At 46.4% G+C, this 27,286-nt stretch overlaps 2 protein-coding genes across 2 annotated transcripts in view; both read right to left on the minus strand.

Moving 5' to 3' along the window:
* LOC140722235 (uncharacterized) overlaps nt 1-27,286 on the minus strand; it is a 121,471-nt gene that overhangs the window by 41,097 nt on the left and 53,088 nt on the right. Inside the window, 1 exon segment of the mRNA XM_073037022.1 lies at nt 19,023-19,033. Coding sequence (XP_072893123.1) covers nt 19,023-19,033 — 11 coding nt within the window.
* Nucleotides 597-26,005, minus strand: LOC140722268 (uncharacterized). The gene is made up of 4 exons (XM_073037070.1): nt 25,650-26,005; nt 22,050-22,219; nt 16,911-16,967; nt 597-3,007 (listed from the first exon to the last, which is right to left on the minus strand). Exon 4 carries the CDS (start codon nt 2,163-2,165, stop codon nt 1,263-1,265), a length of 903 nt encoding a protein of 300 aa, XP_072893171.1. The 5' UTR covers nt 2,166-3,007; nt 16,911-16,967; nt 22,050-22,219; nt 25,650-26,005; the 3' UTR covers nt 597-1,262.

The raw sequence follows: 27,286 nt of genomic DNA on the forward strand, positions 1-27,286 counted from the left end.
ACCATAAATTCCAGCCTGATACAGTTTTAGAGTCAAAATCTTACAAATTATATGATAATCAATACATTATTTCACAAAGGACAATCTATAATAAACTTCTGGATATAACATTACAAGATAAACAAGCAGGAACAACTGCTTCAATAAATAAAACTTTTCCCAACACACACATGTTCTTCGACCAGCAGAGCACCTCACCACAGGTGTTGCTTGTGCCATCAGTCAGACAAACAAAAGATTTTCTCTGTCAATCAGCTTCCAAATGTTTCCACTCTGTCATTTGTAGCCACGTCCCGCTGCTGATTCCCTTCTCCTCATCATACGTTCTTACCCCGACCATCCTCCAGTACACCAAACTCTGCCCTGTGCGGACCCGCCTCCGGTTTCTGACCTTGCTCAGTTGAACATCCAATTAATGGTTTCCATTCTGATTTCAGTCTTTAGAGGAGAGTGGTGTTTTATAACAACCCTGTAGAAGCAGGGAAAATGACCCATAATGTGGAATGTGCCCTGAATAAGGAGGTTAACTACCAATGTCATTCTCTATCAGCACAGAGATTTGAGGGGTGAAGAACATGTCAAGCAGAACTGCAGTCAGCTCAACTTCTTCAGTCTGCAGAAAATAAAACGGAAACCTCTTCACCTAGAGTGGTGACTGTTTGGAACCCATCACCACAGGGAGAGAGAGAGAGAGATGAACAACAGGGTAGGATGTAAAAGGACTGTCTGGAGCAGGATCTCTGGCAGGGTCCAGCAGACCTGAGTTGAGTCTCTACTGTACACAAGGTGTGTTATAAATTCACTAAGTACCGGAAACCAAGTTTAAAATAGAGCTGATTTATTTGTCTCAGATGCAGAAGATTAAGCTCCAGTCCCATTAAAGGTGAATGTGCAGCAGAAGAAACTCCCCCCAAGTCCAGTGACCAGGGTGCAGAACTGGGTGTGGTGAGCAGCAGCAATAATTGCAGAGTTCAGCACCGACAGTCACTCTCGAAATTACATTCTGCAACGGTGATGGACAAATATCCAGCATGAAGCTTATTGAAACTTTCTCCCCAGTGTGAACCCGGTAGTGTGTCACAAGGATAGATTACTGTGTGAATCCCTTCCCACATTCACAGCAGGTGAACGGCCTCTCCACAGTGTGAACTCAATGATGCACATTTGGTGGAGATTACTGAGAGAATCTTTTCCCAAAGCCTGATTGGCCTCTACCCAGTGTGAACTTGCTGCTGTCTGAGTAGATAAGCTGACTGAATGAATCACTTCCCAAACTCACAGCAGATGAACGGCCTCTCCCCAGTGTGAACTTGCTGGTGTCTCAGTAGATGAGATGACCGAGTGAATCCCTTCCCACAGTCTGAGCAGGTGAACAGCCTCTCCCCAGTGTGAACTCGTTGGTGAATCTGTAGGGTGGACGACTGAGAGAAAGTCTTCCCACAGACTGAGCAGGTGAAAAGCCTCTCCCTTGCATGAACTGACTGGTGCCTCCGTAGGTGAAATAATAAAGTGAATCCTTTCCCACAGTCTGAGCAGGTGAACGACTTCTCCCCAGTGTGAAATCGCTGGTGTCTATGAAGGTCGGATGATCGATGGAATCCCTTCCCACAGACTGAGCATGTGAATGGTCTCTCCCCAGTGTGAACTGACTGGTGTGCCAGCAGATCAGATGACCGAGCAAATCCTTTCCCACATTCACAGCAGGTGAACGGCCTCTCCCCAGTGTGAACTCGCTGGTGTATCAGTAGATCAGATGACCGAGCGAATCCCCTCCCACATTCACAGCAGGTGAACGGCCTTTCCCCAGTGTGAACTCGCTGGTGTGCCAGCAGATCACATGACCGAGTGAATCCCTTCCCACAGTCTGAGCAAATGAATGGCCATACTCCAGTGTGAACTGACTGGTGTGCCAATAGGGAGGATGATCGAGTGAATCCTTTCCCACACACTGAGCAGGTGAACGGCCACTCCCCAGTGTGAACTGACTGGTGTGCCAATAGGGAGGATGACTGAGTGAATCCCTTCCCACAGTCTGAGCAGGTGAACGGCCTCTCTCCAGTGTGAACTCGCTGATGTTCCTTCAGTTTAGATGAGCATGTGAATCCCTTCCCGCAGTCTGAGCAGGTGAACGGCCGCTCCCCAGTGTGAACTCGCTGGTGTGCCATTCGGTCAGATATGGCCTAGTGAATCCTTCCCCACAATTTCAACAGATGACCAGCCTCTGCTCAATGTGAACTGACTGGTGTGTCCACAGCTGGAATGATCGTCTGAATCCCTTCTCACACACAGAACAGGTGAATAGCCTTGTCCCAGTGTGAACTTGCTGACGTACCTTTAGTTGAGATGAACGAGTGATTCCATTCCCAGTCTGAACAGCTGAATGTTACCTGTGTAAAATAACGGGCATGCCAATCGGTCAGATGATAGAGTGAATCCCTTCCCACAGTCTGAGCAGGAAGGATGATTGAGGGAATCCCTTGCTCCAATTCTTAAATATCTGGACAGAGACAGCAAGACTGCTTTGAATTCCCATAGGCAATTTCCTTGTCATTTTTAACCTGTAAATAGATTTACAAAATCCATCAGTGGGTGAAGGACAACATTTCAGATGAGATCACATTAGTTACCAAGGTGTGATCTGACATCACACTGTTACAGTGAGGTTCAACCCAAGTTGCAGAAAGAAATCATCTTGTAACTGGGCACATGGTTGGTGTCTGGAATGACCATCAAATTCTCTGATACTCTTCCAGTCTCTATAAGAATGGGACATTTCTACCTTCTCCAATCTGTGAATTGGCTCAGTTTGACTCTCTCCATTGGTGTTATTCCCTGTTCCCACTGAGCTGCATGGGAGCCTGGCCCCACAGTAACTGAAACACTCTCATGCAAATACCCTTTGTTGATGTGCAGCTGGGATTTTATTTTATGTACTGTTAACTTAAAGTACCACAGTTTTAACGCCACGTAAATATCTCCTGCTCAGGTGTATGGTTGGTCTGCACAGCTGTTAAAAGAAATTAGAGTGAATATTAGTATTGTTTAAGATTCTTGTCACAGTCATAGAAAGATTCAGACACATTGGCCCATCTCGTTAGTGCCAAGCTATTTATGCTTTCCACTCCCATACCCCTACCATCCAGGTACCTATATCAACCTCTAACACATTGTAATCGTGCTCGCATGCACCACTTGTGCTGGCTGCTCATTCCACACCTGGATGACCATCTCAGTGAACAAGTTTTCCCTCTTGATCCACTTAACAGTTCACCTTTCGCCCTTAATCCATGGCGTCTGGTTGTGGTCCCACCCCATCTCAGTGGAAAAATCCGGCTTGCATTTACCCCATCTATGACCCTCAAAACTGTGGAATACCTCCATCAGATCTCCCCTCACTCTTCTACTTTCCAAGGAATAAAGTCCAGTCCAGTTCAATGTTTCCTTCTAACCCAAGCCCTCCAGACCTGACAACATCCTTGTAAATTTTCTCTGAACTCTTTCAACCTCTTTTACATCTTTCCTGTAGGTTGGTGACCAAAACTGCACAAAATATTCCAAATTAGGCCTCACCAACGTCAACATAACATCCATCTATTGTTGATAGTACTTTAGTTCATGAAGGCCAGTGGGCCAAAATCTTTCTCTCTATACCTTTTGAACTGTGACACCACTTTCAGTGAAATATAGACCGGTATTCCCAGATTCCTTTCCTCTACAACACTTCTCAGTTCCCGACCAATCACTGTGTAAGACCTACCCTAATAGGTCCTGCCAAAGTGCAACACCTCACACTTGTCTGCATTAAGTTCCATTTTCCATTTCTCAAACCATCTTTCCAGCTGGTCCAGTTGGCACTGCAAGCCATGATAGTCTGCTCACAGTCCGCTAAACTCCCAGACTTGGTGTGATCCACATATTTGCTGATCCAGCTAACCATACTATCATCCAGATTACTGATATAGATGACAAACAACAACAGATCCAGTACTGATCCCTGTGCCACACCACTAGTCACAGGCCTCCATTCAGATAGGCAACCATCTGCTACCACACTCTGGCTTCTCCCAAAGACAGTGTCTCATCCAATTTACTATCTCATCTTGAATGCTGAATGTCTGAAACTTCTTGACCAACCTCCAATGTGAGACTTTGCCAAGTGGCTTGCTAAAGTCCATGTAGACAACATCAGCAGCCTTGCCTTCATCCACTTTCCTGATAACTTCCTCGTGAGACTCTATAAGATTGGTTAGACATGTCCTACCCTGCACAAAGCTATGCTATCTATCCTTAATCAGTCCACATCTATCCAAAAACTTGTATATCGAGTTCCTGCACTTACGTTCCATTAACTTTCCCACAACTGATGACAAGCTCACCAATGTACAATTTCTTAGTTTAATTTTAGAGGCTTTCTTGAACAGCGGAACAACATTGGCTGTCCTCCAATCCTCCAGTACCTCACCTGTCACTAAGGATGATTTAAATATCTGTGCTTGGGCTCCGACAATTTCTGCACTTGTCTTCCACAGGGTCCCGGGGAACAACTTTTCAGGCCCTGGGGATTGATCCATGGCAATTTGCCTTAAGACAGCAAACACCTCCACCTCTGTAATCTGTACAGGGTCCATGAGGTTGATGCTGCTTTGCCTCACTTCTGCAGACTCTGTGTCCATCTCCTGAGTAAATACGGATGTAAAACTACTATTTAAAACCTCCCCCATCTACTTTGTCTCCCGTATAGATTACCATTCTGATCACCCAGAGTGGGCATGTTTCTGCAGTTGCTGGAAAAAGAGGAACACAAACACACACAATGCTGAAGGAACTCTGTAGTTCAGGCAGCAACTAAGCAGAGGAGTACACAGTCTAGGCATACTGAAGGGGCTCGGCTAAAATGCTGTCCATTTATTCCTCTCCACATTTGCTGCCTGGTCTGCTGATTACCTGCAATATTTTGTAGAAATTAACCAATTTGTTTTTCAATTAACCAATTTCCAAATGTTTCTCATCTTTTATTCATAGCCAGATCCTGCTGGTCTGATTCCTCTTCCCTCCACCCGCTCAAAACCTCCAGACCCCATCTTTTTCTGGAGCCCCAAAGCCCTGACTGGTGCTGGCAACTCTTTGGTTTCTGACTCTGCTCCATCGAAGATTCACTCGCTAGTCTGCTGTCAGACTTTAGAGATGCATTGCAGCAACCCAGCTGTCTGAGGCCCAGTCCTTTGAAATGAGTGAAAATATTTTAAGTTGCTTGAAGTGGTAGAGGCAGATACAATAGGGTCTGTTAAGAGAATCTTAGATAGGTTCATGGAACTTAGAAGATCAGAGGGCTCTGCGGTAGGGCAATTCTCGGCAGTTGTCTGGAGTAGGGTACATGGTCGGCACAACATTGTTGGCTGAAGGGCCTGTAATTTGCTGCAGATTTCTATGATTCCATGAAATTCAAGGGAAATCTCTTCTCCCACGGAATAGTGACTATTTGCAACAGAGAGTATGAGAGATAAACGGCAGAGATACACTTTAAAATACTGATATGGAACAGAAATATGGGCTAGGACCAGATGGATTGAGTGGCCTCTCTAGTGTACATTGTGAGAGTAGTAGAGAGTGAGCGTAATATTAAACACCAGTCTAGTTTAAGCCTAACATCAGCAGAACAGACTCCCCCAATGCTCAGTGACCAGGGTTCAGTCCTGGGTGCGATGAGCAGCCGCAAGAACTGCAGAATCTGACAGTAACAGTCCCTCATGATCCTGCAGCTGCCTTCAGTCACCGTGAAGGTTAAACATTTAACACGGAGCTGATTAGAACTTCCTCCCTGATGTGAAGTTGCTGGTGTTGCCGTAGCTGGGATGATTGAGTAAATCTCTTTGCTCACTCCGGACAGAAATGTGGCCTCTATTTATTATGAACTCACCGGAGCATCACAAGGTGGGTTAACTGAATGAGTCTCTTCGCACACACGGAGCAGGTGAACGGTCGCTTCCGGGTGCGAAGCTGTTGATGTATCTGCGATGGCCAATTGAATCCCTTCCAAAATGAGCGTTAGTGAATGACGTCACACTGCTATCAACGCCATGGGATATTTCAGGTTTTTTCACATTGATTTCAGCGTGCTGTGTGTGTCGGAATGCCCGTATCTATTCAGTAAATCTAATTTGCATGTTTATCCTGTGACATTATATCCGGACGGGATCATGTATCGTCCTATCTCTGATAACGGATCGGTAGTAATGCAATTGTTTCACTCCGAATCTAAAACTGGATCAGGTTTGTATTGATTGTCATTGATAGTATCTTTCATGATCGTCTCTTAAAGCAGGATTTTGGTGAATGCTGCTTGCCACTTGATGGCGCTGTGCAAGCAATCAAACGGCATATTCTGCTTCAGAGCCCGAGAGAGGCACAACACTTCGTCTTGAGTTTGTGACTCTTTTAATGTGCATTTTTGTTATTTCTGTGTCAACCGCCTGTTCCTGTATTGACACAAGGAACCACGCAGTTTCTGGGAAGAGGTCTCCAGCTTTGAGCCTGACGTTGGACGCTTTCCTCCTTTGCTCACATCGTGGGGATCTCATCCATGGACGATTATGCTGATCTATTGGCTAACTCTTTCTTCTATAGCAGTGTTTCCCAGCCCTAGTGCCGCAAGTCAAGGCGAAATGCCGAGCACCCTCGTTGCTAATCCCCAACGACGTCTGTTAGGTTGGTTCGGTCGGACGAGATCGCCAAGTGTCAGACCCGTTGTGACGACGAATGCTCAAGGCCTGCAGTGCGATGCTTCTTCCTTTATTCCAGTGCCACATCCTTTTTGGAAGTACCTGCTCTACTAACGGTCGATCAGGTCCGATGCCGCAAGTTAGAGGCAGCTTATTGCCCCGCCAGGAATCTCGAATGCCCCCCACCCCCGGCGAGTGCTATTTGCTCCTAAAGCCATCTTAGGACACGTAACTGCCCCCAGAGGGAATCACTGTTCCATTGTGATAATTCCTTCATCTTTCTGGGTTGAGCTTTCATTTCAGTTCAGAATAGCACACACTCACAGCGTGTTGAATCCTGCTTTTGTTGATGCAAATACATCCTTAGAAGAGTTACTGTGAGTGGGACAGAGGAAATGCAACTCCCTCAACACTGAGTGTGTGCAGCTCCCTCAACATCTTGCTCCTTCCTCTCTCCATAGTGTGCTCACCAGATCTGACAGTCCCTTTCTCCCTACCCCTCACCCTCCTCTCAATCCTCAGCACACATTCCTCTCTGCTTCTCTCCTCCATCTACTCCCACTCTCCCTTTCCTCCTCTCCACTCTTATCTTATTAATACCTCTCCCACTTCCTCACCTCCCTCTCTTACTCTGCTCACCCCAACTTCCTCTCACTCTCACTTCTCTACTCCACTTTCTGTCTACAAACCACACCCCACCTTTACAGACCGACCCGGATCCTCAGCCCATGTTCACTCCATAATAGCACCTTTCAATGTGCAAGTGACAGCGGAACTTACTGGCATTTGGAGTTGGATGAAGCAGAGGAGGGAAAGAAAGAGACAGAGAGACAGAGGAAGAAGGAGAAGGAGAGAAGGGAAAGTGGGAAAGGGAGAGATAGAGAGTGGGGGGAGAGAGAGAGAAGAGAGAACAGGCTGAGTGGTGGTATTGAAAGAGAGGGAGAGAGAATCGAGAGACAGTAGGAGTGTTAGCGAGACAGACTGAGGAGAGATGAGAGGGAAGTGGTGGAGGCAAGAAACAGGGGAGAGAGATGGTGGTGACAACCAGTGAGGGGAGAGAATGGCAGGGAGATGGATGTGGGTGAGAAATAAACAGGGATCGAGTGAGGGGGCAGAAGGAGGCATGGGAGAGAATGACGGAGGAGAGAGATTGGAGGGAATATGGGAGGGAAGAGAGATGAGGAGTTAAACTGGGATAGAAACCAGGGATTGAGCCGGTGGAGATATACGAGGGAAAGGGACGGGCCTTTTGATATCTCTGTTGATCAGTGAGAGAGAAACTGACAGGGATCGAAAAGGGCCAGTCATTTTAAATGGAGACATATGGAATTTTCTAAAATTCTAAATCTTCCATGTAAATTCCTTTAGGATCAATGAAGTGTCTATCTATCTGAGTGTAGGCGGGTGGCTGGGTACATTTGAGCTGGAGATACAGGGGGAAGGGCACAGAAGCATAGATCAGACACGGTCATGCTGAATAAACATGATATCGTAAGACTTCCTCCTCATCTGAATTGATTTCCCTGTAGTCTGAGGGTGTATCCCTGGACCTGGGCTCCGTATTATGGGAAACATCCTCTCCATATCCTCTCTGTCCCAGCTTTACAGTATTTGGGAACCCCGCCCCCACAACTCCACACCCCGCCCATAATTCTAAACTTCAGCGGGAACAGGCACAGAGACATCAAATACCATGAACTGGTGTCTTGTTAAGCAGCTTCAGGTGCAGCACCTTGTTCAAAACCATCTGAAAATCCAAACAAACAACACACACCACCTTTCTCATTTCACCAAAAAATTCCGAGAGATCTGTCTGGGAAGAGGAAAACCATGCCGTTTTGGCCGTACAGGGGAGGATTTGAAAGGACTGTCATGGAACAGAATCATTGGCAGGGTCCAACTGGCCAGAGTTGACTCTCTACTGTACACTAGGTGTGTTAGAAATTCACTTAAGTACCAGAGACAGAGTTTAAAATAAACTGATTTATTTGTCTCAGATCCAGAATATTAAACACCAGTCCCATTAAAGGTGAAAGAAGAAACTCCTCCCATGACCAGTGACCAGGGTGCAGAACTGGGTGTGGTGAATCGCATCAATAATTGCAGAGTTCAGCACCGACAGTCACTCTCAAAATTGCATTCAGCAACGGTGACGGACAAATATCCAGCATGCAGCTCATTGAAACTTTCTCCTCAATGTGAACAGTGTGTCACAAGTGTAACATGCCGTAAGGTTTGACTGCTAATGTAATGGCCTCTCTGCAATGTTTCACTGCTGAGGTAATGGTTTCTCTGTAGCAGCAATGTTTATAATACGACTAGAGATACGGGTTTTTGAGTGCCGATGATAGAAATGTTCTTTCTTGTGAGTCTGGAAGAGAGATTTTTGTGGTCTTTTGCTGGGGGAGATGAAAAGATGCAAATGGAGACAGTGGGCTCTTTTTCTTCTTTTTTTGTTTACTTTGCTAACCCTGTATTCAAAGTAAGTATTATAAAGCTCAATAGTTTAATCGGATACTGTGTACTGTTTGTTATTTCGGGGAACTGATTTGTAACAGGGGACACATCACACAGCATTCACCCAAACAAGATTTCTCAAGTTTGGCCGGGCTGTGGGGCTATCACCCCCTATATTAAGCTGCTAGCCGAAGCGAGAGTTACATAAGCCGAGATGACTGAGTGAATCGCTTCCCACAATCACAGCAGGTGAACGGCCTCTCCCCAGTGTGAACTCAATGATGCACATTTGATGGAGATGGCTGTGAGAAACTCTTCCCAATGTCTGAGCAGGTAAATGACCTCTACCCAGTGTGAACTCGCTGGTGTTTCTGTAGTTGAGATGACTGAGTGAATCCCTTCCCACACACTGAGCAGGTGAATGGCCTCTCCCCAGTGTGAACTCGCTGATGTACCTTCAGGTTAGATGAGCAAGTGAATCCCTTCCCACAGTCTGAGCAGGTGAACGGCCTCTCTCCAGTGTGAACTCGATGGTGAGCTATTAGGTCAGATGATCGAGTGAATCTCCTCCCACAGTCTGAGCAGGTGAAAGGCCTCTCACCAGTGTGAACTCGCTGATGTACCTTCAGGTTAGATGAGCAATTGAATCCCTTCCCACAGTCTGAGCAGGTGAACAGACGCTCCCCGGTGTGAACTCGCTGGTGAGCCATTAGGGTGGATGACCGAGTGAATCCTTTTCCACAGTCTGAGCAGGTGAATGGCCTCTCCCCAGTGTGAACTCGATGGTGAGCCATTAGGTCGGCTGACCGAGTGAATCCCTTCCCACAGTCTGAGCAGGTGAACGGCCTCTCTCCAGTGTGAACTCGCTGATGTACCTTCAGGTTAGATGAGCAAGTGAATCCCTTCCCGCAGTCCGAGCAGGTGAACGGCCGCTCACCAGTGTGAACTCCCTGGTGTGCCACGAGGGAGGAGGACTGTGTGAATCCCTTCCCGCAGTCTTAGCAGGTGAAAGGCCTCTCGCCAGTGTGAACTCGCTGATGTACCTTCAGGTTAGATGAGCAAGTCGATCCCTTCCCACAGTCTGAGCAGGTGAACAGACGCTCCCCGGTGTGAACTCGCTGGTGAGCCATTATGTCAGATGACCGAATGAAGCTTTCCCCACAAATTCAGCACATGACCTACTTCTGCCCAGTGTGAACTGACTGGTGTGTCCACAGGTGGGAAGACCACTGGATCCGTTCTCACACACAGAACAGGTGAATGGCCTTGTCCCAGTGTGAATTTGCTGATGTACATTCAGTTGAAATGACCGAGTGAATCAATTCCCACTGTCTGAGCAGGTGAATGATCTGTCCCCTGTGTAAAATAACGGGCATGCCAGTTGGTCATATGATCGAGTGAATCCCTCTCCACAGTCTGAGCAGGAAGGATGATTGAGTGAATCCCTTGCTGCACTTCTTAAATATCTGGACAGAGACAGCAAAACTGGTGTAATCTGTTTGAGATTCCTGTAGACAAATTCCTCGTCATTTTTAACCTGGAAAAAGATTTACAAAATCCATCAGTGGGGGAAGGACAACATTTCAGATGAGATCACTTGATTTGCTAAGGTGTGATCTGGCATCACACTGTTACAGTGAAGTTCAACCCAAGTTGGAGAGAGAAATCATCTTCTAACTGGGCACAGTGCTGGTATCTGGAATAACCATCAAATTCTCTGATGCACTTCCTGTCTCTATAAGAATGGGGCATATCTGTCATCTCCAATTTGTTACCTGGCTCAGTTTGACTCTCTCCATTGGTATTATTCCCTGTTCCCACTGAGCTACATGGGTGCCTGGCCCCACAGTAACTGAAATATTCTCACACAAATAGCCGGCAGTGCATTCCACGCACCCACCACTCTCTGTGTAAAAAAATACCCGACATCCCCTCTATTTCCAAGCACCTTAAAACTATGAGCCTCATTTTAGCCATGTTGGACCTGGTAAAAAGCCTCCGGCTATCCACACAATCAAAGCCTCTCATCATCTTTTCACCTAAAATATGCTCTAAACATAAACAAGGGAATCATACATTGCTTTGAGGTTTTGTTAGAAGTATACAAAATTATTAAGGTGCAGATAGGGTAAATGCAAGCAGCATTTTCCACTGAGGTTGGATGCGATGATAACCAGAGGATCATGGGTAAGTGGCGAAGGTGAAAATTTAACGGGAGCGTGTAGAAAAGCTCTTCACTGAAATGGTTGTGAGACTGTGGAATGAGGTGTCAGCACGAGTGATGAATATGAGCTCGGTTTCACCATTTATAAGTCTGGATGGGAGCCTGGATGGTAGGGGTATGGAGGGTGATGGTCCCAGTGCAGGTAGTTGCATTAGACAGCTTAAATGCTTTTTCAGCATTGACTAGATGGGCCAAGTAGCCTGTTTCTGTACTGAACTTCTCCAGGTTTCTGTGACAGAGAAGCTGGACAAACTTGTTTGGACGGGGAAAGGTAGGAGTGACAACGGAGCAGCAATGGCTGGAGTTTCTGTGAGCAATTCGGGAGCTGAGTTATCGATACATCCCAAAGAAGTGGAAGCATTGAAAAGGCAGGAGGACACAACCATGGCTGAAATATGAAGCCAAAGCCAACATAGAAGCCAAAGAGAGGGCAAATAAAAGAGCAAAAACTATTGGGAAGCGTTTAGAAACCAACAGAAGACGACTTAAAAAAAGTCAGATGAGTTCAGGATGTGGAATGATGATTAATGAGTCAGTCGTTAATGAGTCTTGGCAGCACCCAACAGTCTGAGGCATTTACAGGAACAAAATATCCGGGGCCTCAATATCTCCTGAAAACCAAGGTTCCCTGCACCAGTAATCTTTCAACTTTTATTTTGACAGGCACATACAAACTCTACACCCTCAAAATTTCACTTCTGAAGGCCTCCCACTTACAAGTACTCCTCTGCCAGAAAACAGCCTGTCCCAAACCACACTTGACAGATCCTTTCTGATACCATCAAAACTGACCTTTCTCCAATTGAGAATCTCAACCCGTGGGTCCAGACCTCTCTTTTTCCATATTTACTTTGAATCTCATGGCATTATGATCACTAATTTCTGTCACCAGCCCTGGATCATTTCCTAACAGCTTATTGCACACTTCTACATCGGGAAATCTATGCACTGATTAAGGGCACATTTGACAAACTCTACCCCATCTAGTCCTTTTACAGTACAGGAGTCCCAGTCAATATATGGAAACTTAAAATCACCAACTGAATCAAACTTTGTTTCTTGGCATGGTCTGCGATCTGTCTACAAATTTGTTCCTCTAAATCCCTCAGACTGTTGGGTGCAACCAACTCCCAGTAATGGCTACAACATCATAATTCCCTGTCCTCAGCTTATCTGGCTTTTCTACGATGCTTCCTGCATTATGATATACACAGCTCAGCACATTCATCGCACCATGCTTAACCATTTGATTGCTGACTCTGTAGAAGTGAACTTTCCACTATTCAGGACATTTGCCGAGACAGGTGCGTAAAAAGGGCCCGAAGGATATTGGACACTCTATTCACCACAACCACAAACTGTTCCTGCTGCTAGGTCCAGGAAACTGTACCACAGCAAAGGGACCAACAGGCTCTGGGACATCATCTTCCACCAGTCCATCAGACTGATTCATTGATTTCTATGTTATATTCACTGTCCCGTGTATGAACTATTATAAATTACTATATATTCCACATTTAGACGGAGATGTAACAAAAACATTTCTACTTCTCATGTACATGAAGGATGTATGTAAAAAAATCAATTCAATTCAATTCACCCTCTCCACTATCTGTTCTGTCATTCTGGCTCCCGATCCCCCTACAACTTATTTTAACCACATCACCCTTCCCCTCACACTAGCATTAGCAAGCCTTACCACAAGGATATTCATCCCCTCTTGTTCTGTTCCCCTAACTAACGAATCCCCTATCACCCCTTTGACTTTCCTCTGCCAGGTAATCCCCCCAGCAGTTTCTAAAGTGGTTCACCTGTTGTTGTGGGGAATGGTCACAAGAGTACTCCGCAGTGGCTGTTTAACCTCATTCCTGTTCCTGAATCTCATCCAGTTTCCTGAGTCCTGCACCTTGGGTGTAACTTACCTCTTTGCATGTCATATCTATCACCCCCTCCAACTCCTGGATGATCCGGAATTCATCCATTTCAAGTTCCAACTCCTTAAATTACAGGGTTACAAGCTGCAGCTGGATGTACATCTTGTAGGTGAGGGCATCAGGGACACTGGAGGTCTCCCCATCTTCCCACCAATGTCCCCTCCAATTTGTAATGACCAGTGTGCACATAAATCTCGTACTGTGCATTTTTCCGAGTGACATGTGCACAGTGAATTTTATATAGAGAGGTATTCATCTTAAGAGCTAGCAAAGCATTATCCATAAGAACTTTACTCTCCTCTGAGTTCGATCGAGTTCATCTGTACCCTCACACAACCTATGTAGCAGGCTTGTAACGGGTAATGAAAGATTTTGTCACCAGAGCTTTTGCACGTTGTCCATATGTGGTTTTCTTGCTAAATTGCACTTTAAAATGTCAGATTTCCAAATATCACTCCACTTCTTCCCACTTGTAAATTCTCCAGCAACTTTTGCATCACCACAAAAGACACAGGTAACACCAGTTTCTATATTGGTATAAATATTTCCCCTGAACACTCCTGAGGAACTGAGGATATATAAAAAAATCATTTTGAACCTCTGTAACCTCTGGCTAAAAGAATAATTGGGACTGAATAGGAATTTCTGAACTGATGTAAACTGTATCTTCAGCGGTTAACTAAGACAGGCTCATTACACACTGAGAGCTGATAACATTATACATTGTACCCTCGTTTGAGTAAAGGGAGGAGGACTTGCTCATAAGGACAGGAATGAACATCTGTCTGTAATTGAGTCAGGGCTTTGCAAAGGGAATAACTGATAAGGACGGGACAGTACATACATCTGTAATTAAGACCTTGATTCAGTGAACTCTCTTATCTAAGTAATTAAGTTTTACACCAACAGACGGTGGGCATACCAGTTCAAATAACATCTTGCAATAGTACTGTCTGGGGTTACTATGTATAAATGTCTGGGTTCATGTATAAATACACAGCTGTAACCTGACAGAGTCAGTCCACTTGTCAGATGGTGGCAGTGCTTACGTGCCTTCCCTTTGACAACTGGGTCTCAAACTCCTACAGGAGAATGCACAATAAACCGTGGTGACGATAAGAAGCTGGTCTCTCGTGTTTTATTCAGATTCAACTTTAACATTTGGCGTCACCAACAGGATCCCAATATAGGGAGTGCCAAGCAGACGGGCTGAGTAAGTGGGTGGACCACTCTGGGGACTGCGGAGACTGACCGGGCACCCAATATGGCCACTGGGGGGAGCCTGGGATATTACCTCATGAGAACAAGCAGTAAATTTGATATGGAGAAAGAACTGTGGAAAGAAGTGGAAATTACTGAAAAGGGAAAGGAAGGAAAAGCCAAATATAAAGTGGAATGGTACATTATTAGCAAGTTGGAGGAATAATGCATGTGACAAAGGGATAGAGGTATGTGCCGCAGAAGGAAAGTCAAAGGTTGGGAGAGGCTTTTAGCGTGAAAGGGTGGATTGGCGCCGAAAACGAGAGCAGGGAGAACAACGTAAGCAAACCAAGGCCGGCGTAGATAGGACAGCAGGGCTGGAATGTCAGTCTGACGTTCGAACTGATAGGGAAACAATGGATCCTGAACACATGTCTGGCACACTGACCCTGTTTGGGGACAGTGACCGTGATGACGACCTGGCAAGATTTATTCGGTCTCTGCTGCATGATTCTCTCAGCTGATGAGGGGTGGAAATGGAAGGCAGAATTGAGATACCAAACCTATCAGGAGTTACAGACGGGAAACCATAATGAGAATGAACAGACAGACCAGATTATCCAAGCCTTGGAAAGGGCTCTCCAGCAACCTGTAAACATCACTGAAGTACTTAAATGCAAACCGAAGCCTGCGGAATCGGGACCAGACTATCGGGAGCGATTTATGTCCTGCTACGGCACTTTCACAGGAGACCAAGCATTTAAAGATGGGAATCCATCCCCCCAGTTTAACCCCTAACGGCTCCAATGCTTACCAATTAAGTTAGCCAACATGATTAAAACAATTAATATGGATTGGCCTGACAAGGACCGAAATGGAATGTGACGAGCTTTGACCCAACTGTCAAATCCCGATCAACCCCGAAGGGAACTATTATTAAAGATGAATCTGTTCAGCAGGAAGGAGGACACGAGAGGGCTATATGTGGGGATCAGAAATGGGAACAAAAACATACCAAGGGACAGGTGGGGACAACAGCCCATTTAGAAATTGACAAACAAGTATGCTTCCAACCAAGAGTACCACCCCTCAGGAAGAGCCCAATGTAATATTGCAAGTTGCTCGAATTCCGGTTCCATTTCTGATTTATATGGGGACAACCACAACCACTCTCGATCAGGAAATGGTATCGGAAAAGGGAAAACAGCTATCAGACAATCACTCTGTCTGGGTTCAAAGGCAGGGTACGTACATATTCACGTACTCAGCCACAGCAGGTGGAATTCCAGGGGAACCAGTGTGAAGTTTCATTTACAGTCACCACCAGTCGGGGTGTAATCTAGCAGGGAGAGACTTGCTCTGTCCGTTGGAAGTCGAGATTCTCTGTGTGGACAAGGGTGTCACCCTGGGACTAGTGAACAACCGACATCTTCCCCAGTTGCTGACACCCCCCCAGTGGGCACTTAATCTGGACTCCACTGTGTTTGAACCCCTTCTGCCAGCGGCCGACCCTCATGTGACTCTGTGCTATGACCCTCCGGGGTGCTCAACTGAGGAAAGCCAGTATTATGCCCCCCTTGAGGGACAGAAGTTCCCAGTAATGGTGATTGGAGAGATTAAAGGATAAGAGGGCAGCGCATTACTGCCTGAAGTTCCTGATTTGCTTTGGCAACAGACAGGACTGGTCCTTCCCCATATCACTGTTTCAGTTTGCCCTGGGTTAAAGCCAAGGTGCCCAGAGTTCTATTCAGAAGGTTCAAAGGAACATCTAAACAAGTCTGATGCATTTTGGAAACAAGTCGTGTGGACCGATGAAGTTAAAATAGAGCCTTTTGACTGCAATGAGCAAAGGATTGTTTGGAGAAAAAAGGGTGCAGAATTTCATGAGAAGAACCCCTCTCCAACTGTTAAGCACGGGGGTGGATCGATCATGCTTTTGGCTTGTGTTACAGCCAGTCACACGGGGAACAATTACTGGTAGAGGAAATAATGAATTAAATTAAATACTAGCAAATTCTGTGAGCAAACATCACACTGTCTGTAAAAAAGCTGAACATGAAAAGAGGATGGCTTCTACAACAAGATAATGACCCTAAACACACCTCAAAATCCACAATGGACTACCTCATGAGGTGCAAGCAAAAGGTTTTGCCATGGCCCTCACAGTCCCCCGACCTAAACATCATCGAGAATCTGTGGATAGACCTCAGAAGATCAGTGCATGCAAGACAGCTCAAGAATCCACAGAACTAGAACCCTTTTGCAAGGAAGAATGGGCGAAAATCCCCCAAACAAGAATTGAAAGACTCTTAGCTGGCTACAAAAAGCATTTACAAGCTGTGATACTTGCCAAAGGGGGTGTTACTAAGTACTGACCATGCAGGGTGCCCAAACTTTTGCTTCAGGCCCTTTTCCTTTTTTGTTATTTTGAAACTGTAAAAGATGGAAATAAAAAAGTTTTCTTGTTTAAAATATTAAAGAAATGTGTCATCTTTAACTTATGCCTTTTGGAAATCAGTTCAACTTTTACTCGTTTAACTATTCACAGTAACAGAAACTTTAACCGGGGTGCCCAAGCTTTTGCATGCCAGTGTAATTGAGCAGGCCTCTTTTGAATCAGCTGTCTCTGCCCAGAAGGCTGAGCTGTTTGCTCTGACTCCTGCCTGTATCCTAGCAACAGACTAAAGTGCGGACTTTTACACGGACTCCAGTTATGAACTGACTACGGGGCTTTGGGGATTCCTGACTTCCTCTGGCCACCCCATTAGTAATGCCACCTTTGTAGACAACTTACTCACCGCTCTACAGCTACCTCGAGTTTTGACTATTATTAAATGTGCTGCCCATACTGGGGAATGTGATGACATATTTAAAGGTAATGCTGGGGCTGATGCTGCTGCCAAACAGACAGCCTTGAATACCACACGTTTAGTCCCCTCGGGAACCCAGCGAGCAATTAGACAAAATCTAACGATGGATATGCCAGACATCGGTGAAATATGTAACTAACTGGAGGACGAACACCCCTGAAGGAGAGCACAAACTATGGTCCCAAATGGGTTGCCACCTCGAACCTCAGACCGATTTATGGGTGACCCCTGCGTGAAAGGTCTGTGTTCCCTCCGTGTTCTTACCAATTTTGATAGATTATGTACATAATTGTACACACTTGGGCAAGGAAGGAATGGTTAACACATTATTACAACCTTGATTTCCAGAAAGCAGCTGAAAAATGAGCCAAAGCATGCTTAAATTGTAAAAAAAAACAAATGCTGGAAAGGGGATGCCTTGTGGTTCTGGAAATACCCCCTTGCCTGGTGGACCTTTTTCTTGTTTGCAACTTGAGTTTATAGAATTACCTAGAGTACATTGTTATAGGTATTGCTCAGTGATAGTAGATGGATTTAGCAGATGGATTGAAGCTGTTCCTACAACTAATACCACCACTATGACTGCTGTGAAAATATTGCTAAAATAAATAACTCCTCACTATGGACTTCCAGAAATGATCAGCTAGGACAATGGGCCAAAATAAATGAGGAAATCTGTAAAGAACTTGCTATAAAACAGCAGTTCCACTGCACCCATCATCTGAATGCAGCGACATAGTGGAAGGAGCCAGTTGAAAGATAAGTTGGCAAAACTTAGACAAGAAAATGGATTGACCTGGTTGAAGGTTTTACCCTTAGTCCTATTCCATATGAGAATCACGCCATCAAGTAAGACAGGGCTGTCACCTGCAGAAATTATCTACGGGAAGCCCATGAGAACCCCATGGGGATCCCGACCTTGTTTGCCGCTCCTCCCTCAGAGCTTACCTGCAACATTGGATATGCACACCTTGGGGGAGGAGATGGGAAAATTAACTAAAACTCTCCAAGGCTTGCATTCACAGGTATGACAGGCCTATCGAGAGGACAAAACCCAAACTAAAGGTCACCACTCCACCATCAAGACTGGAGATTTTGTCCTGCTCAGGAACTGGGATGGTAAGAAGTTGGGACCGAGGTGGAGAGGACTGTACCAAGTGCTACTGACAACACCTCTTGTAGTGATGGTGGAAGGGCAGGTCCGGCGGATACATCGAACGGACTGTAAACACGTTACTGGCAGAACTGATAAGGACTGAATAATGTACTGGTTAATGCTGATTTTAATGACCCTAAGGGAACCTGTCCCTGTCTTGGGAGGCCCCCAGTTTAACAGTTTACTGTCCCTCTGCCACACCAAGGCTAAGCACGTGGAGCGGGGAGCATGTTGGGTATGTGATGAAATTCCCCAACATGGTCAGACTACGATCCCCATGTCACTGGTGCCCCTGAATACTAGCGCAGTAAATTCAGTTATGGTGTTTTCTGATAGCCGTAATGGTAGCATTGTCAATTGCACCATATCCAGGTCTAGAAGGTGAGACTGGGGATGGTGTTGCTTTGAGGGTTGGAGACGTAGATCTCCTCCACAAGACCCCTCCAAGCTATGGCCGGGGATAAGAGTTACATCTCCAGCAGTGGCCAGTACTACTTGTTGGTGTAACCAGAATGAGAGTGCACCCTATCAAGTGGGAAGTAGTAACTGTACCAAGAGTCAAACTTATGATACCCCTGGACCACTAAATGGAACTTATTGAGTTTGGGGAAATAGGGCCTACCCCTGGCCGCCGGGAGAAAGAACAGGGCAGCGGCATGGAACCACACCCTACCAGACGGGTTCTCGAGGGGGGATGAGGGTTGGAGTGGTTGTTGCTACTTGGCCGACCTTGTGCCACACTTGAGGATCCTGGCTCAGCCTCAGGATCACCCCCACTGGAATAGGCAATGAAGGATTGCCTGATAAATTTGGTGGATTGCTTTAATTATGATTGAAATAATAAGCAGGGTGGACAAAGGAGAATTGGTAGATATTGTGTACGTGGAATTTCAGACCTTTGACAAAGTGCCACACATGAGGCTTCTTAACGAGCTCTGAGCCTGGTTGGGCGGCGATGAGGAAGGAGCTGATCTCGGGTTTGTGTAAATCGAAGGGCAGTTGCAGTGGGAAAGGGCTGGGTCCGAGCCAAACGGCTGCATAGTCTGGGCCGGGAATGTAGGATCAGTTAGTTCTGGTTCCCCAAGCTGTGAGAGTGGATGTCGGTGACGAGGATCTGTCTACATGTACGGGTGTGGGGTAAATGGTGGGAATGTTGTGGGGTTACCGATGGGGTGGAGGGAGGTTGGGGATGTGGGTTATCAGACACAGTGCGACCCGGGCGGATGAGTCCTAGGGCAGATTTAGTTGTGAGCAAGGGCGGATCTGGTCCATTGCATCAGACAGCTTTCAGGAAGCAACAAATCTCTCTTTATATTAATCACTGTCTAATCCTGCTGCTACCATTGTGTTTGTCACAGAGCCCAGAGTCTGGGAACAGCTCAATGGTAGGAAGCAGATAGTGATGATGGGAGCAAACATGAGGAAATCTGCAGATGCTGGAAATTCAAACAACACACACAAAATGCTGGTGGAACACAGCAGGCCAGGCAGCATCTCTAAGGTGAAGCACTGTCGACATTTTGGGCTGAGACCCTTCGTCAGGACTAACTGAAAGGAAAGATACTAAGAGATTTGAAAGTAGCGGGGGGAGGGGGAAATGCGAAATGATAGGAGTAGACCGGAGGGGGTGGGATAAAGCTAAAAGCTGGAAAGGTGATTGGCGAAAGTGATACAGAGCTGGAGAAGGGAAAGGATCATGGGACGGGAGGCCTCGGGAGAAAGAAAGGGGGAGGGGGGAAGCACCAGAGGTCGACAGTGTTTCTCCTTATAGATGCTGCCTGGCCTGCTGTGTTCCACCAGCATTTTGTGGGTGTTGGTGATGATGGGAGGCTGTTTATTGGAGTCAAGGCCCGTGCCGCGTGGAGCTCCCCAGGGTGACACCCATTGCTACTTGTCATCGATGTCAATAATCTGGTTGAGAATGTACGGGGTACGGGGAGTGAGTTTGCAGCAAGTAATTGCAAACAACTACCTCCTTTTGCAGGATAGTAAATATAAACACCCCTCTTTCCCTCTCCACACTCAGAACCGACCAAAAGCTACTTCAGAAGATGCAAGCTCTTCAAATCAGCAAACACTGAGGGAATGTGTGTGAGTTTAAAGAGCTGGGACACTGACAGTACATTATTGCGACTGGGTCTGACAGACTTAACTGATACATTCATTCTCACCTCAACTATTCCCTACTTCATTTTGTACAGATACCATAAATTCCAGTGTAGAAGCCGAGAATTTGGCCCCAAATTTTGGTCCTAAAATTAGGGGGTCGGCAGATACAGAGGGTGCCAACTTTGGAAAAATGAATACAGGGAAGACAGGTTGTATTTATTGGTTGTTTTTGAGTCAAATTCGTTCCACTCTCAACGCATTAATTCTTTGGTTTGTTTAATATCACATCTAGTGGCTGGAGCACGGAGATCAAACCACCGGGGATGACTTCAATGTCCGTGTTTTCAGCTTTCAGTGCTGCTTTTGTCTCACCCGACAACTGCGCTTTGAACACGTCCCAGACAAGTAGCGACTTTTCCTTCCCAAAATCTTCAGGATGTCTATGCCACGCCTCTTTAACCCACGTCAAGCAACCCGCTTCGTCCATCCAGCAGCATTCTTGAACATAAACAACACCCCGCGGGAATTTTCTGAGCAATCTTTGTTTTCTGTCTCAACACAAGATCACATCTATTCATAAATCGGGTGCACCAACTTCGCGTAGCTTTGAAATTTTCACTGACCTCACGGTGTTTTCGGCCCATTTCAATGCTTGAACTTAAATCATTTCTCTAGTAACAATGTATCCGGATGATCGCTGGTGATTCACTCACTCTAAAACTTTTTCTTCCAGTTCTGGCCACTGGCATGTCTTCCCACGGTTTGCACATTTCTTCTTTGGCATTTCCCTCAGCGTGTCCTCTGCCTTTCTCCGCTCTCTCACACTCTCTCGTTTACACTAAACTTCTTAGCCGCTGCAGAATTATTTGTTCCTTTAGCAAAATCAACAACCTTCAGCTTGAAGCCAGCATCACATCGCATTCGTTTTAATCTTTTGTACATGGTGGTCGCAATCTCAATACTGAGTACACGTACTGATCCCGCCACCCCGTGTTGTTTTAACGAGATTACGATGGGTGATAAATGGTTTTGCGGGGGTAATATTTCAGAGGCTTCTTCACCATTGGAGACCTAATCCAAAACTTTCCTCCCTGATTTATTTATTAAGAATTTGCTTATAATGCTCTTCAATGTGTAAGCCTGTTTTCTTAGCAGGTTCACAAAATTTTCAGGTTCCGGATCCGGCAAAGCTGAGTACAGGCATGTGAGATCTTGTGATTGTTTCTGGTTAAATCAAAAACCTTTATAAAAGGGGTCGGCTTATACAAAGGTAACATGAAAAAGTCCCTTTTTTAACCTTGAAAATGGGGGTCGGCTTATACTCCGGAATATACGGCATGTAATGTCTAAAGGACCAGTGTCTGAGTAAATGAGACTCACCAAACTTTCTCCTGACTGAATCACTGGAAACCCTGAGTCAGAAGGGTTTCTCTCCAGTCGGTGCTCTCAGTCCTCGGGCTGGTTCACTTGCTGCTGTTCCCTCATCTTCAGTCGTGGTTTTCTTCCAGTTGTGGGCTTTTCTTCCAATAAATCTCTCACTGCAGGTATAACTTTAACATGAGAGATAATGAAGCACGTTAACAATACAAAGGAGAACAAAATATTTCTGCTCACTGAAATCTAAACAGTGAAGACAAATATAACGATCTCAGTGAACAAATCTGTAATTGTCCCTGACACATCACAAAACCTGATATGGGATAGGAAGGAGTCATCGTTCAGTCATGGTCAGATATAAGATGTAGGAACATAATTAGGTGATTCGATCCATCGAGTCTGCTCCACCACTCAACCATGGCTGAGATTTATTCCAACACCATATTCCTGCCTTCCTGCTGCAACCCTGAAGCTACTTAGCAATCATGAGTATATTAATCTCTGTCATAAACATACCCAAATGGCAGCCTCAACCAACCTCTGTGGCAACAAATTCCACTGATAAGCCATCTTTTGGCCGAAGAAATTTTTCTCATCTGTTTTAAAGGGAAGCGTCTTTATTCTGAGACTGTGCTCTCAGAACCCAGACTCTCCATCTAATGGAAACATCCTCTCCATGTCCACTGTATCCAGGCTTTTCAGCATTCGGTAGGTTTACTTAACCACCCCCTCCCCTTTCACCCCCGTCTGAACTCCATTGAGCACAGGTCCATAACCATCAAATGCTCCTCATACATAAAGCCGATCATTCCTGAGATTATTCATGTGAACCTTGTTACCAACAACTGCACTGAACACATTCCCAAGTATAACAGAAAATCAGGAAATTTAAACCACTCCAGAGTGAATGGAATAAAAAGAAACCGGAATCATCAGAGTCGCTCAACAGGTAAGGAACTGCTGTGGAGAGAACAAAAAATTTGACGATTCAGGTTCACAATCTTTTGTCAGAATGGATTCAGAATTTTTCATTTTTAGTGCAGATCTCCAGCAACTTGAGTTTCTGTTTGATTTCCACTGTCTGACAGACAGGTGACAGCGAGGAGGAATTTCCAAACACAGTTCAAACACTGAACCCCCCAGGTCTATTTCTACTTGTTCAAACACAGAACAGCCCATTTACTCACAGCCTCCCCTTGAGAGGGATGGAATATAAACTCATTCTCTCCTAAGATTAGCAGCACTGCTTCCAAAGGAACTCCAGAAAAAAAAACACTTGATCCCAGACCAGAAATACTCGCTCAACACCTCGTAAACCCGGGCAGCTTGATCCCCGGGTCCATGTTACTTGGATCTAAACAGGGGTGCAGTGCTGCTGGAGCTCACCGGAGCACCACCCCAGCACCTCTGTAAAAAAAAAATCAAAACAAGCGGGGAATTTAACAGCGGCTGCATATTAAATAGAGGGAATTTTATGGAAGCGGGGGTTGGGGATAGGGGTTGGTGGATGGGGGGGGGAATGCCACTAATAACATTAAGATAAGATCGTTTTTGGTGAAATCCTGGAGCTGTGACTGTGGTGGTCTGTGGATTATTCGCTAATACAAAAGTAATTTTTTCCTCACTAACAACCCTATGGCTGCTAAGCAAACAACGTTACTCCACTTGCTTGGTAAATATATTATATGATTATTAGTGAATGCAACTGTGCAATACTTTGTCATATTATTAAATTAAGTGTTATATGTTTTATTGTACCACCATTTACTGAAATGCAGTGATTGGCTATAATCTTCTTAATGTCTTAACTATCACCGTATTTCTGTGGAGCTCTGGAATTCATATATATTTCTTTCATGTTTGTTTAGTGTTTGACATTATAAAAAGCCCAATTTGTGTACGTGCTCATCACATGAATGGGGCAAGGAGTCAAGGAAGTTGCCCAGTACATGAAATGAGCAGGTACACAACTGGGTGTGACAGACAAGGGGCGATTGATAGATTCGTGGCCTAAGGTGGAAGGAGTCGATTTTAGAAAACCTAGCAATTTTCCATTATCTGAAACAGAAATACCGCAAAAGTTACTAACTTCAAACTTTCTGCATAATCACTCAAAGAGTTGAACTGCAAGTGCATGTACCGTGAGCTGTATAACTTTAGCCATTCTAACATAGGCCACTAACTTATCAATCACCGCTCGTACAGCTCCGGCAGCTAAAAGATTGGCATTGTACCACTGCTCCAGCCGTCCGGCAGAGCTCGGGCCCGGCCCTTTCCCAATGCAACCGGCCCCCAATTTACAGAAATCCGCCGAGATCAGACCCCACTCCAGTCGAAGAAACCCCCAACAGCCGCAGTCGGCACTGCGCATGCGTTTAACAGGAGGTTTTTCCGCAGCACCACCGGTGGCCGGAGGTCTGCACATCGTCGCCAGTGGCCGGAGGTCCGTACAGCGACACCAGCGGCCGGAGGTCCGTACAGCGACACCAGCGGCCGGAGGTCTGCACATCGTCGCCAGTGGCCGGAGGTCCGTACAGCGACACCAGCGGCCGGAGGTCCGTACAGCGACACCAGCGGCCGAAGGTCTGCACATCGCCACTAGTGGCCAGCGGTCACTGCAGCGCCTCCTGTGATCGGAGGCGTGAGGGACAACGGAGAGGCAAATCACAAACGCGGCAAAGTCTGCAGATAATACACACAAAATGCTGGTGGGACACAGCAGGCCAGACAGCATCTATAAGGAGAAGCACTGTCGACATTTCGGGCCGAATGTCTCTTCCTCTCTGACATTACAGGACTGTCGACCCTTTTCGATAGATGCTGCCGGGACTGCTGAGTTCCGCCAGCATTTTGTGTGTGTTGTTTGAATTTCCAGCATCTGCAGATTTCTTTGTGGTTGCTCTTTAAAGTCTGCAGATGCAGGAAATCCAGAGCAACACAAACAAAATGCTGGCGGAACTCAGCAGTCCCGGCAGCATCTATCGAAAAGGGTCGACAGTCGTGTAAAGTCAGAGAGGAAGAGAGGGAGTGGGAGGGAGGGAGATTTGTTCACCGGAAAGAGAAATCGATATTCATGCCATCAGGTTATGGGGGGGGGGGGCGCTACCCAGACGGAATATAAGGTGCAGATCCTGGACCTAGAGGGTGGCCTTAACTTGGCACAGGAGGAGGGGATGGGTTGGCACGTGGAATCAGGTGTCATTCGACGTGTCGAATGAAAATGTTTGGACACAGGGAAGTCCCGCTCGGAGCGGATAGTTCAAAGGTCAGTTTATTATCAAAGCAAGTATCCATAAACAACTCTTGCGTTTTTTTTTCTCCAGAGAACCACAAAACAAAAAAAGCATGAAAGTCGTTCAGAGAGAAAAATCAAACTCCCATCCCACCCCCCGCATCAAAAAGAACGGCATCCCGATCATCGACCCTCGAAACCCACCCCTCCCGCACAAAAGGGAACAATAACATCGATCCGCCCCCCAAAAAAACAACCCTACCCCGCACAACTGCGGAGGAGCTGGTGTCACCAGTGTAGAGGCGGCCGCATCGGGAGCAGCGGACACAATAGGCGACCCCGGAAGATTCACAGGTGAAGTGTCGCCTCACCTGGAAGGATGTTTGGACAACGGAGAGAGTTCGGCCATCCGGCCCTTTCACTGTGACACCCCGAACTCCACATCAAATCCGTCCAAACGAATCTGGGCGAAATTTAATGACCAATAAATATAATTCCTCTCAGCGATCAGCTGTCTGAATGAATGACTGACTTTAAAGAGGAAGGGGTGTCTATGGTCCACATTGTCAGGGTGTTGAGTTTACCAGGAGACAAAGACTGCAGGGACGAGAGATTTTCTGTTGACTAATACACTGTGTGTGGACCCCGCTGGCAATTCTGGTGGTGTGACCCGAATCGAGACAAACACCACGCTGCCCACTCCACCATCAACACGGCACAGCCGGACACATAACAGGGAACTTTACATCAGACAACACTGGATTCATTGATGAAACCCGTGATTAATGTTGTTGTCCCACTGAAATCATCAGAAACGTCCATTCAGGTGTTTTCAAATGGGAGCGCTCTCCCACGGGTGACGTCACATAGGTGAATCCACACGACTGACGTCACACATAGGTCCCCACACCGGGACCTGCCCTCGCGTGCGCGGTGTTTACGTCACCCGCGCGCTGGAGAGCTCGAGCTTTATCTGTTTAACGGCTGAGCTACCAATCACGTGACCATCCCCTCCCCCACCGCTGAAAAACAAAGCTTCAAGAGCTTCGCTTTTTCCATTGGTGCGCAGGAATGTCAATCACTGGTTACACCCAATAGCGGAAGCGGACAAGCCGACAGGGCGTTCCTCTCGCTGCGGTGCCGGAGTCTGGACAGAGCGGAACAAATCTCAATGTAAATGTCCGCTTTCTGATTTCTATTTCCCTCCGAGGGAAGTTGGGGAGTTTGTGAAGCGTCTCCTGCGGCCGGAGTCTGATGTATCACTGAGAGGTAGGAGGAGACCGCTCGGCCCGTCGGTTTGATGCCGGCTCCCCGGGGTGAGGGAGGGAGAGGGGGATTTTACTGAAAGGATGAAGATGGTGAGAGACGGGTCGGACAGGATGTTTGTCCCGGTGGGGACAGGAGGGGCTCATCTGTGGAAATGTCTGAGACCACGGTGGTGGCGACCAGAGGGATTCACCACATTGGGGAGGCAAACACCGGCAGACTGTTGCCCTGCAAGCGGGGCCAGTGATCCGGGGAAAGTGACAATTATTTGGGATTTGTTAAGACTGTACCTGGAATATGGTGTAAAATCCCGCTCCCCATACTAACACGGGTTATACAGACCAAAGAACAAACTGCCGGAGGAACTCAGTGGGTCGGGCAGCATCTGTGGAGGGAAATGGACCGTCAACATTTCGGGCCGAGACCCTCCCTCTGGACTGAGAGTGGACGGGAAATAGTCAGAGAAAAGAGGTGAGGGGTGGGGATGGGGCAAGAACTGGGGAGTGAGAGGTGGCTCCAGGTGAGGGGGGAGGTGGGAAGGTGGAAATAGTGACAGGGGTGGGAGGTGAGTGGTTGGGGCAACATGGCAACATCGTCCATTGCTGCAGACGATGGAAATAAATTCCATAAAGGATTAACAAAGAGGTTAGAGAGTATTTGTTATAGAGAGTGCAATGAAGATTTACCAGACTGGCCCCTGGAGTGGTGGGTCATCATCAGATGGAGAAAGATCAAATGTGAT

Source organism: Hemitrygon akajei, unplaced genomic scaffold (genome assembly GCF_048418815.1).
Source record: "Hemitrygon akajei unplaced genomic scaffold, sHemAka1.3 Scf000073, whole genome shotgun sequence".
Lineage (NCBI taxonomy): Eukaryota > Metazoa > Chordata > Chondrichthyes > Myliobatiformes > Dasyatidae > Hemitrygon > Hemitrygon akajei.

Bases quoted from the DNA above. Each gene is read 5' to 3' on its own strand.
- LOC140722268 (XM_073037070.1), bottom strand. From the start codon at position 2,165: ATGGCACACCAGCGAGTTCACACTGGGGAGCGGCCGTTCACCTGCTCA.